The 12,202-nt window shown below is 41.9% G+C and overlaps 1 protein-coding gene across 2 annotated transcripts; it reads left to right on the plus strand.

Annotated features, from left to right (window-relative positions):
* The first annotated feature begins 130 nt into the window (after positions 1-130).
* On the plus strand, positions 131-7,498 carry MRPS23 (mitochondrial ribosomal protein S23). 2 transcript variants are annotated; one of them, XM_008588939.1, is made up of 5 exons: positions 131-237; positions 783-953; positions 5,688-5,765; positions 5,978-6,104; positions 6,482-7,498. In XM_008588939.1, exons 1-5 carry the CDS (start codon positions 194-196, stop codon positions 6,632-6,634), a joined length of 573 nt encoding a protein of 190 aa, XP_008587161.1. In that variant the 5' UTR covers positions 131-193; the 3' UTR covers positions 6,635-7,498. The 2 variants fall into 2 exon arrangements, with proteins under 2 accessions (XP_008587161.1, XP_008587167.1); XM_008588945.1 differs by having other exon boundaries at positions 6,488-7,498.
* Positions 7,499-12,202: the final 4,704 nt, after the last annotated feature.

A 12,202-nucleotide genomic window follows, 5' to 3' on the forward strand; every position in this document is an offset into this window, starting at 1 on the left:
CGAGGCTAACAGGTAGCCCGGAGCGCGCCCGTTCGGCCCATCAATTGCTTCTTCCTGGCCCCCGCTCTCCCGACGCGGCAGTGGTGTAAGAACTGCGATCCTTGACTCGGCCAGCAACTTGTGCCCCCTTTACCTGCCGCGGCCGTTTCCGGTTCCGGTAGCGGCTACTGGCGCTCTATCCCGGAGGCCGGCCATGGCGGGGAGCCGGCTGGAAACCGTGGGGAGCGTCTTCTCGCGGTGTGTGCTTGGAGCCGGGGCTGGCCTGCGGGTGCCTTTCCCGGGCGGAGGCTTTCATCGGGTCACGCTCTTCCTTGGGTGGGCTTGAGCAGGGCCAGGCGTCCTGCGGGGGTCGGGTCTCTGCGCCGGGTGAGGCCCTCTCTCGTGCTCTCTCCTGGCTCCGACGACGTCTCTCCTTGAATTTCTTGTCTGTCATGTTAAAGATTGCACCTCCCGTCCTCCCCGAGTGGGGGGCTCTAGGAAGAGGAAGGGAGGAAGAGGCTGGTGGGCCTGACTGAACCGTCTTTGCGTTTTCCGTGACGGAACAGGGGTCGGATGCATATAAGGAGAAGACAGAAGGTCTTAACCCCTGAGCGTTGTTAGCTTGGCTTGGGGTGTGAAAACGTCCTTCCCGTAGGTGGGGAACACCCCTGTTCCGCCCTCCTCCCACTGATCTGTGTTGCGGACTGCGCGATAACTTTGACGTCCCAAGGTGTGCTGAACTGATTCAGGGGCTTTGGCAGGCTGTCGTAACTGACCGACCTTTTTCCCGTTCTCTCCCTAAGGACTCGGAACCTGATTCGGGCTGGAGTGTTGAAGGAGAAGCCCCTCTGGTATGATGTATATGAAGCCTTTCCCCCACTGAAGGAGCCGGTCTTTCGAAGACCCCGCTTGCGATATGGCAAAGCCAAAGCTTCCATCCAGGACATCTTGTACTATGAGGATCGGATTAGAGCGTGAGTATGCAGCCCATCTAGTGGACAGGAGGCTACAGAACTTCAGAAGGAAAGGATTAGGTAGCAGTCTGATAACTCAAGTAAGGAATTAAGTCGGGGATTGTCCTGTGGAGAAGGTCTTATATGTCCAGCCAGATGAGGGGATCAGCCCCTCACCGCTGTAGTGAGAGAAAAAAAGTTCTGAGAAGTGGCATTTGGAGCCCAGCAACTGACAGATCATTGCAGTTATAACCACCTGTTTCTGCGCATCTGCTTTGTGCCAAGTGCTGTGATAACCTCTTTACAGGCTGCATCTCATTATCTCATAGGCCTTGCCTTAATGCTGTAAGGTAGGCTCCTTGTCTCCATTTAATTCGAGAGGACTATGATGCTCAAGGAAGTTAACTTCATGTGTTTACACAGGAGGGTGGCAGATCTGGGAATCACATCTCCAGTTCCAAGCTGATGTTGGTCACTGTGCCTGCTTTCTCCAGGAGGGGAGATAGGAGGAACTTGGTCTATGGATCTAGTACTTGTGATCTTTGAAGCCACTCAGACAGAAGGATGCTCAACAGTCCAAGAGATTTAAAAATAAAAATCATCACTAGAAATTTGAGGGAAAGTGCTTGTGTTCTTTATTTCTTTAGCATTTATTTCCTAATTTATTATAAAAGTAATACATCCTTGTAGAAAATTTAGAAACAAAGGAAAAGCATAAAGAAGAAAGCACAAATTACCTGTAATCAAATAATCGGAACCATAATCAAACAATCAAATAAAATAATCAAAACCATAATAAAGTATGGTTTCAAGGCAAGCGGTGCTACTTCTCAGCTGTGTTACTTACTCAGCTGTGTGACCTTGGGCAAATTACCCTTGTAAGCTTCCATTTCCACAGAGTAAAATCTAATAATAGTACTTAATAGAGTTGTAAAGTTTAAATAAGGTGATCCATTAAAAAGTTTTTAGTTCAGTGCCTGGCACAAAGTAAGCCTTCAATAAATTTTAACCATTATTATTGTTGTTAACAACATTTAGGTTTGTTTCCTTTCATTTTTTACTATGTATATATGTGCATATACATTTAATCGGTAACATATGTTACAAATAATTTGTGTCCTTTTTTCTACTTAACATTATTATGAGCATTTCCCCATGTTATACATTTTAAGAAATACGTTAACCTATTGTGAATGTTCTATATTTAACAACTTCCCTAGGGTTGGACATTTATGGTGTTTATATAATATTAGCTATAATTAAAGCAATATTTTTGAATATATATTTTTCTCTGTAACACTAGTTATTTCCTTAGGGTGGTTTTGAGAGGTCAAACAATGTGAACATGTTTAAAAATCCTGCTGCAGTTACCTAATTTGTTTCAAGTCTACAGCCATACCACCCTGAGGTGCCCCATCTCCCCTGATCTAGGAAGCTAAGCAGGGTTGGGCCTGGTTAGTGGTTGGATGGGAGACCACCTTGGAATACTGGGTGCTGTAAGTTTTTTTATTTAAAAAAAGAAAAAGTTGTCCTAGTTTATACTCTGATTAGCAGTATCTGAGAGTTCTTTATCCTTGTCTGCATTGATAGTGATTATTTAAACTTTTTTCTGATCTAGATAGTTTTAAAATAGTGCCTAGATTTTAATTTGTTTCTTTGATTAGTAATGAGTTTCCTATTTTTAAGTTTACTGGCCATTTGAATTTATTTTTGAAATATCCATGTTCTTTAATAATTGTTACTATTTATCAATAAGAGTTATAGAGTTAAAGATATTAGTTCTTTGACTAATACATTGCAAATATTTTTTCATGTATTTGCCACTCATAATGTTTTTTTTAATGTATAGAAGTTGATTAGTTCATTTTACAAATGTTTTTTGTGGTGCCTTTTATATAGCAAGCATTGTGCCAGACATCATGCTTGGGACTGGAGTATTTTATGTATTCAAATCTACCAATTTTTTTGTTGTTGTTGGCTTTCTTACCTTTAGACTTAGAGAGTTTTAGAAGGTCTTTTTCAGTGAACTCAACTAAGTTTTTCTGAGTCACTTTCAAAGTGCAAATCAGGTATTGAAACTAGTAGAAATAGTAATTCTTTAATCTCTTCTTCTCCTTTCTCCATGGAAAATGTGCTTCTAATGGTTTCCCAGCAACATTCTTAAAAATTTCTTTAAAGCTCTCTACTTTTTTCATAGTAAGAAAGAACAGCTCAGATGTCACATTCTTTTGGGACTACTTCTCTGCTGCCTCCCAGTGTTAGTGTCTCCTCTTTTGTATACCCTGAATACTTTGTTCACATTGCCCCTATTATGGCCTTAGCCTGTCGTTAATGGCTCTGCATGCCAAACGTCCTGTCTTCATTCAGTAACAAACATTTATTAAGCACTACTATGGGCCAGGCACTGTCATGTTCATTCTCAGTGACTAGCCCAGCGTGTGGTATGTAAATTGATCATTAATTATCTCTTGAATGGAGAAATTAATGAACGAATGAACCGTAAGGATAGTAGAGGGAGACATGAGAGAAAATCCTTTGGACAGGAAGAATGGAAGGCCAGGTTTGGGGCTGTTTGGAGAGTGGCCATCAGAGTTTTATTAGCTCCCTGAAACAACTTCTAGAACAGTTGGTTAGAAACCTCTTCTATGGCCACATTTAGCTTCCCTATCCACATATCTCAGATCTAAGTAAGTGGTAAATCACTCACTGGGAATTTACTGACAAAGCCCTTTCAAATACTGATGTCAATTAGTTTTTAGTACCTAGAATTTGTCTGGTTCCTTTTCTCTTAAACGGTAAGACCAGAGATTGTGCCTAATTAAAGTTAATACGTATCCCTTATTCTTACCGCTATTCCTGGATGCAAGAAAGTGGAATTTATAAAGTCATTATATTTTCCACTGGTGCACATACGTATCATTTGAGGATTCTTTTTTTTTTTTTTTCATAGCACTGCTTTGAGGTAGCAGAACAAGTATGTTCTTGCTCTACTTGGAAAGTTTTAGGGTAGGAAACGACATCTTTGGGGGAGTAAAATACTTTTTTTCAGTACCTTCTGCTCAGATCCATTGCATACACTTGGTCAGGATGCTTTTGTGGTTCATTAATGCAATAAAACCATTTGTGCTACTGTGGATAGCACTGGAATTGGGAGATAGATCACTGGAAAATATTTTACTGCTCCCTCTTTCTGGTTAAATATTATTATTATTAATGCCAAAGTAATAACACCTTGTATTTATATAATTCATTGAACCTTTATCTTTGTGGCTTTTTTGGTTTGTTTTTTATATTTCTAAGAACAAAAATTCCAGATATATCAAAACCTAAATGTAAAAAGTAAAATTATAACAGTGTTCAAAGAAAACATGGGAGAATTTAAAAATAAGCTGAGTGGTTAAAGGCCTTTCTAAACATGACATAAAATCCAAAAGCCATAAAATAAAATATTAAAATTTCCTGCACGAAAAAAGAACCATAAGCAAAATCAAAAGACAACCAACAAACTGGGAAAATTTTTAGTAGCCTGTATGATAAAGGACTAATTTTCTATTTATATGGCTACAAAGTCTGCTTATAAATCATTAAGAAGAAGACCACTGTCTTAGTTTGGGCTGCTGTAACAAATTTTCATAGACTAGATGGCTTAAAAACAGCAGAAACTTATTTCTCAATAGTTCTGGAGGCTGGGATGTGTGAGATCAGGATGCTAGCATGGTTGGGTTCTGGCGAGGGCCCTCTTCCTGGTTTGAAGAGGGCCATCTTCTTGCTGTGTCCTCATGTGGGGGGAGAGCAGAGAGAGGAAGCAAGCTCTCTCCTTCCTATTTTTATAAGGTCACTAACCCTATCATGAGGGGTCTACCCATGCCTAATTACCTCCCAAAGGTCCCGTTTTCAAATACCATCACATTGGCGATTAGGGTTTCAGTATATGAATTTGTGGGGTGGGATACAAACATTTTGTCCACAGCAACCACCAAATAGAAAAATGGGCAAAGAACATGGACAGTTGATAGAAATGGAAATTCAGTTTGCTTTTCAACTTGAAAAAGTGTGCAGTCTCTTTAAAAGCAAATTAAAACTCTAGTGAGGTATAGTTTCTTACCTATCGAATTGGCAAGATCAAAAAATTGGAAAATATAACTAGATAGAGGTGATAGTTGCATGACTGTGAATGCACTAAATGTCATATTAAATTGTACACTTAAAAATGGTGCAGATTTCACCTCAGTTTTTAAAAAGGCAAGATGTAACACAGTGTTTACCATTCTTTGGGTTAAAAAATATGGCTGGAGAAAGGAATGGTAGATGCATATATGCCTGTATATTGGTGGAGTATTTCTGGATGAATATATAAGAAACTGGTTAATGTTGCTTCCTGGGAGGGGAACTAAGCGATTAGAGTATGGAAGGGGGAGGCAGTGTTACTTTTTACTGGACACCTTTTTGTACCATTTGATGTACTTACTGTGTGCATGCATTATTTATTTAAAAAACAAAACTGTTCAGCTTAGGCTATGTAGATCATGCTATACTTAACTCCCCTCAGGGCCTAGCAGTTATTTCTTTTACTCCATTTTTGGCCACAGTGTATAATTAGAGATTTATCTATTCGTTTGTTTACTTATTTGCAGCTGGCTGGTTTGGGGATCCAAACCCTTGACCTTGGTGCTATCAGGTGACACACTAACCAACTGAGCCAATCGGCCAGCCTCTATAATTGGAGATATATACTGTGTTATTTGTATCTTCTAGGAAATTTTATTCTGCTTATGGATCTGGTCAAAAAGCATTTGATCTGTTCAATCCAAACTTCAAGTCTACCTGTCAACGGTAAGCTATTTTGTAAGTCCTGGGATACTTTTTATTTCACTTTATTTTATTGAGGTATTTAGTTATCAGTTTGAGAAATTTTGTTGAATTCCACTTGAGGAAAGAAAATGTTCCTATAGGAAGATCTGTTAAGGGAATACTTGATACTGTGTAATAGCTTGTCTTGACAACTCTAACATACAGACCTAACACGTGACTGTTTGGAATTCCAGATTTGTAGAGAAATACATTGAGCTACAGAAACTTGGAGAAACAGATGAAGAAAAGTTATTTGTGGAAACAGGGAAGGCTTTATTGGCAGAAGGTGTCATTTTAAGACGAATAGGAGAAGCAAAAGCTGTGAGTATTTTATTGTTAAAATTTTTATTAGGATTAGCTGCCTATTTGTCAGAAGTTAAAGGGAGGCTTGATTTTCTTTTCCCAACCTTGGATGATGTTCTTAAACTCCATGTCAAATACTGTTAGATTGAATATACTGGAATTTTGTGGTAATGACTGCTACTAGGAACAAGTGAATTGTTATTAGGGCTTTTGAAATTGTGGTTCTATAGACATTTTTATCATGTTTACTATTTGTTAGAATATAATTTGATCTAAGATATTAGTGCTAAATTTTTCACTCAGTGACAGAATGTGCCTAATTACATGGCTTCAGCCAATTAATTGAGTGAAAAATGATAACATCTGTGTGACATACTTATATCTGGTCTTTTAAGCAACAAGGAGGTAGTCGTGTGTCCTGGAAATCTGAACACATGCATGTCATACCCCAGACTGCTTTGGAAGAAAACCAGCCTCAGAAAGAAGTTCCACCAGACCAGCATTTGGAAGCACCTGAAGAACAGTCAAAAGGTCTCTTGCCTCCCTGAAGGACTTGTATACTGTGTATACTGACAACCACTCTGTACCCACTAGATGAATGTTGAGCTATTTTTAACAGTTGAACTGTGTAAATGTTTCTTGATCTCTAAGGCATTATGTTTGTCTTCTCTTAATTCCTGTTTCTGGGTTGTCATAAAGCTCCGTATTATGGTTTGAAAGAAGCAGCTATGTGAACTTTTATGTTAGGACATTACTAAATAAAGAATTCCCTAGATCCTTATAAAGTAAATTTACTTTGAAATTGTAAATAACATGAGAAAACCTTTATAAAAGATTGAATGGAACTCATTCTGAGTAGGTTTGCTCAGATGTTTGCATTAGCATGTGGGCTGACTACATTTGGTATCTGGTATGTATCTCTTCTCTGAATCCATCAGACTTCTACTTGCACATGTGGTGTGGTCCCTTGGCCAACCACTATTTGTCTGCAGCTAATTTTTGTACTTTTTATTGTAGAACTATCGACCTTCAACTTGAGAGGCCACACTGGCTTGGTCATTGGGGGTAAGAGCGAGGACCTATCATTAATGATGAACAGAGGCCAAAACTGTAACTTTAATCTATGGATTGAATGTACTGGAGACAGTCAACATAGGCCTGCACATAGTAGGCTGCTCAGTAAATATTTGTTGAACGAACGAATGAATGAATAAATGATTATATCAGCTAAAGACTGAATTCAGATGGCATCTCTGTAGGTAACTGGATTGCCAAAAGGGGAGGCAGCTAGATGCTCTCCACCAGCATCCACCTGCCTCCCTGGTGCCAAGGTGTGCTTTTAAGTCCCTATCAACTGTCCTCCCTTCCTCATTTCCTCATGTTTTTATTAAATAAATGAAATACTCCTCAGAGAGTATAGCCTTTGTATATGTGTTCAAGCCACTGGTTTTCAGCTATTAGTAATTAGCTGCTTCAGAAATTCCTTATTTTAAACATCATGTAGCTTTTCTACCTGATTGTTCTTTGTGTACAGTCTCTTCTCTCCTGGTAGACTGTAAGGCAGCCTGTACACATCCTTGCGTGTGGGTGCTCAATTAATGAAGGTAAGTGAGCACATGAGGCAAAGCAATTCTTAGCCATGCTGCTCCCCCCTCAACTGTTAACACTGTTCTACAATTCCTCGTGTATGGGGAATGCTTTACTTTTAGATGGAGAAGTAAATTTCATCCATTCAAAGACAATAGGCAACCACTGGGTACCAAATATAGGCCAGATCTTGGGAAGAGGACATGCCAAGCAGGTGAAGGAGATGGTTCTTTTCTCAGAGGAACAACTATGGTCACTGATTATCTCTCTAAGCCTTGTGTTTGTGGGTTTTAAAGGCAATTTCTTTGCCACAGTGATGAAGACTTTTTAAGAAAGTTATTTGTGGCATAATTCCCTAAAAAATTATACTTGCACGTGGTTCAAAATTTAAAGGTAAAAAGCCAGTCTCCCTTCTATCCCTGTCCCCCAGCCACCTATTTTCCCTCCCCTGGGGCCACCACTATCACCATTTCCTTGTGTGGCCTTCCTGATATATTTTGGGCATATATATGGGGACACTATGCATATTGTTCTGTACCTTGTTTTTCCAGTTAATATGTCTCAGAGATCCTTTGAATGGATACATCGTGATTTAATCAGTTCCCAGTTGATTAAAATGTTCATTGTTTCTATGATTTACTGTGCTGCCCATGGGCTAGTATAACTATGGGATACCAGATCCAGCTGGATGCTGGATCTTCAATTTTGATATGATCCTCCACAGAAATTGCGCCAAATCATACTCTCACCAGCAAGGTATGAGAATGCCTGTATCCCCACACATTCTGATCTTCTTAAACCAGACTGGGACTCTCACGAGGAGGGCCTAAGCCTGGTAGAAGGGTATCCTTCTATAGTAAACCTCTGGGCAGGGAAAAAGCTGCTGTCACTCGTTGATTTCTTTAGGTTGAATCTCAGTGATCAAAACAGTGAAATGTGTGAAACTTACTTGGACTGAGAACTATTCCCGTAGTTTGGGCAAAAGTTATCAGTAGGTCCCCATGGTGTTCCTGGAGAAAATGGAAGTGTGACCTCATTCTTACCTTTAAAGAGCTTAAAATCAAGTTGGGATGAAGAGTGACTTATGAAACACGATGAACAGGAATCCTTTAAAACTACTGTCAGGGTACAGGGGGTGAGGGATCAGCTCTGGACTAATCTAGGAGTACCGCACCAGACCCAGGGAGGGTGGATAGGACTGAAGCATGCGTGCGGTTTCTTCTGCCAGGAGCAGCACCGTGACACCGTGCTCTTCAGTGCCCATTTCGAGTGATGTCTCTGCTTGGAAACTTTACCCAACGTTCAAATCAAGTGTCAAGTCCCTGTTGAACCCCCTTACAGATGCACACAAAGCGCCTCACTGCTCTTGGTATACCTGCTCTACTGTTTGTACTCCTGCCTAATTTAGTGTGGCCTTCATTCAAGTGGTAACTATTCTTCCCCTACTAAGAGTGTGAATGGGGACAGAAATTCTTTCTCTTCGTATCCACCGAAGCATTAAACAGCCTTTCAGGAGCAAACCCTCTTGTGGGTTTGCTGAGCTGAAGCAGAGGAAGGCATGTGTCCTACTTACAGTGAAGTTTCCACAAGGCGAGTCTGAAGATCTGAGTTCCAGTTGTGGAGACTGGTTTTACTGTGCCTCTCACAGTCTCCCAGCCTCTAAAATAAGGACAATGTTTGTCTCTGGCTTCCAGTTAGTGTTGTGAGGATTGATTGAGATAGTGAATGCAGGGGTCATTTGTAATATGTGTGACGTTCTTTAATTACAGTTCTGAGGAGTAGTGGAAGACCAGTTTGAACAGATAGGATGGGATCAGATCACGGTGGAGTTCAGTTGGGTATAGGAAAGTTTGAGCGGGGGAAGGAGGTAGGGAAGGCAGTGTCATGTCGAAGGAAGATTTGCCTACGAGTGATATAAAGAATGAGGTCGGGGGAGTGGGCAGGGAGGGAGGGAAGAGATAACACGTGAGAAACCAAAGGAGAGGCAGCGATTCCAGGGTCACAAACCTGAGTGACCAGAATACTAGCAGCATAACTAACAGACATCCAGGTGGACGAGCAGAGCTTCAATCCTCAACCTGCTAAGTTGGAGAAGACAGTGAGACATCCAGGTGGCAGACAGATGGGATAGGTGCCTTGGAGCGAGGGAGAAAACCCCTAGTCTGGGGGTAAGATTTGGAGCCAGGAGAATGAGGTCTCCAAGGGGGAGTGTAGAGAGACACAGGATGTTGGGGGCGTGCCAGGTGAATGCCCTCAGTTAAAGGATAGGAGGAATGAGAAAGCCAGCAAAGGAAACATGTTCCACATCTTCCATCATCTGAACATTGAGACTTGTTTAAGTGGTCCTGGATTCAGATTTTACAGAGTTCTCTGCCTTTGCTTTTGTTGGGTAGACCTGATCCTTAATTGGTGTCCTTAAAAGGCTAGCCTAATTATTTTCAGTTTTGTATGATAGTTAGTGCTGAGTTCCCTGGTAATAAAAGTGGTATTACACAATATTTTGTCTCCAAAGGATTCCTGATTTTATTAAAGTGATACATTTCTCTCCAAATAAATGATGGCTTGCCACTTAAAACTGTTCAGCAGATTTCTTTTTTTATTTTATTTTATTTTTTTGTCCTTTTTGAGACCGGCCGCACCGTGCTCAGCCAGTGAGCGCCCCAGCCATCCCTATATAGGATCCGAACCCGCGGCGGGAGCGCTGCTATGCTCCCAGCGCTGCACTCTCCCGAGTGCGCCACGGGCTCAGCCCTAGATTTCTTTTTTTAAACAAAGTCGTTCAAGGAGGATAAGATTTTCTCTGAAGCTAGCACTGGTGGCTGCCTTCTCTCCTGGGAACCCAGATGTGGCATGCTGAAGTTGTTGGGTCTCATCCATCCTTCTTAGCTCTTGTCTGTGACCAAGCCTGATGCGGAGCGGGGTGGGTAGTTTTCCTGAGTACTTGGGAGTTAGGGCGTACGACACAATGTGGTGCTGATAGTGAAAGCATGCTGGCACTGCCTCAGCCAGATGGCTGTGGAGCCAGAAATGAGGAAAGGAGGGTCGAGTCAGGGCGGGGTTGGGGACGTCCGTGGCTGTTACTTTCTTCCTGTTCTCCATGTTCTTGCACTCTATTCCAGAACAGCCAAAAAGAAGGAAGACACACTGGCTAAGTTAGTCACGTGTTTCGAGCCTTTGACCATGCTCGATGAGGTGAGGGATGCTTGAGCAGGTTCCATGAGCAACTTGGCTGAGGTCACCTTGGCTGGTGGAGGAAGGACACCTGTCTTCCTGTGGAAAAGACAGGAAATGGCTTTCATGTCACTCCTAGGGTAGCGCTCAGTGTGGCAAGTGGGTCTCTGATTGGATGAGCCCAGCACTGAAGCGGTTTCTGTGGAGATGCTGAACCAGACAAGTGGTCATGGCTGCAGCACGAAAATGAGAAGGTTGCTAGGGGAAGGCAAAGGAGGCAGGACGTTAACACTTATGTCCCCACAAAATGTCGCCACCACCACCCTCCTCCTGTATCTATCCACACGGGTTACAGAGGGCATTTTTGTTGCATGCTAGCTGACAACGAAAATACATTTCGAGTATAGTTTTACCTTCGATTGATGCCTTTTCTGGACTGCAACTTAAATAAACATCAGTCACCAGACCTTCCAGTTGCTCAGTTCTTTTAATTAAAAGATGGTTCTAAGCAATATCCAGTAGTGGTCTATTTATTATTTATCAAGCATTTTCCTTCCAGCAGTTAGTGAAAGGTCAGTGGCTTCAACAGTTGCTTTGTTTTTGGTGAGCAGCTTAGATGAAAAAGATACAATCAATCTGTGCTCCCTCCTGTTTGCTCACGGGTGGGACACTGTTTAATAGTCATTGTGGCATTTAGGATCACAGGCCTCTGAAACATGCAAAAAAGTGCATGTGCATCTCTTGCTGCTGAACATTTCTCCAAAAGTAAACATCAGGTTGTGATTATGGTTAATAATAAGGTATTGATGGTTTGAAAATGTCACCGCCTGGGACCAACCAGCTCCAGCACCACTAGATGGCACTGCATTCTCATGCTGTTCAACTACAATCATTTTTATTTCCTTGCCTCGGGGTACCTTGTCTTTCAAGGTTGGCCAGTGTCCTTGTAAAATAATGTTCTGGCTGAGATTTAGGAAGCTGAGGTCCTGGGGTGCTATTGGGATGGGGTAGAGATGGGAGAGGACAGGCCACGAGACAAACGACAAAGGCCTGCGGGGAACCAGCACTGTTTGCTCCATAATAGGAGCAGGAGAGGAAGGAGCTAACCACGCTGAGCCCCTGGAGGCTCTGGCCAGAGCAGTGTTTCCTAACCTTCTCCAGTCAATAACACATCTGCGAATTTGCTGTGGAGGACAGCAGGAGAGAGTGGCGCAGGCAGAGAGCAGTGCGGAGCAGTGGAAAAACCCAGGCCTCGGAGGAGCAGACCTGGGTTTGAAACCCTGATTTACTGCTTTGTCTTGTGACATTAGGGGAATTAGTGACCTCATTTGGACCTCAACTTGGACCTTAACTTGGAC

The sequence above is a fragment of the Galeopterus variegatus genome, unplaced genomic scaffold (genome assembly GCF_000696425.1).
Source record: "Galeopterus variegatus unplaced genomic scaffold, G_variegatus-3.0.2 Scaffold133, whole genome shotgun sequence".
Lineage (NCBI taxonomy): Eukaryota > Metazoa > Chordata > Mammalia > Dermoptera > Cynocephalidae > Galeopterus > Galeopterus variegatus.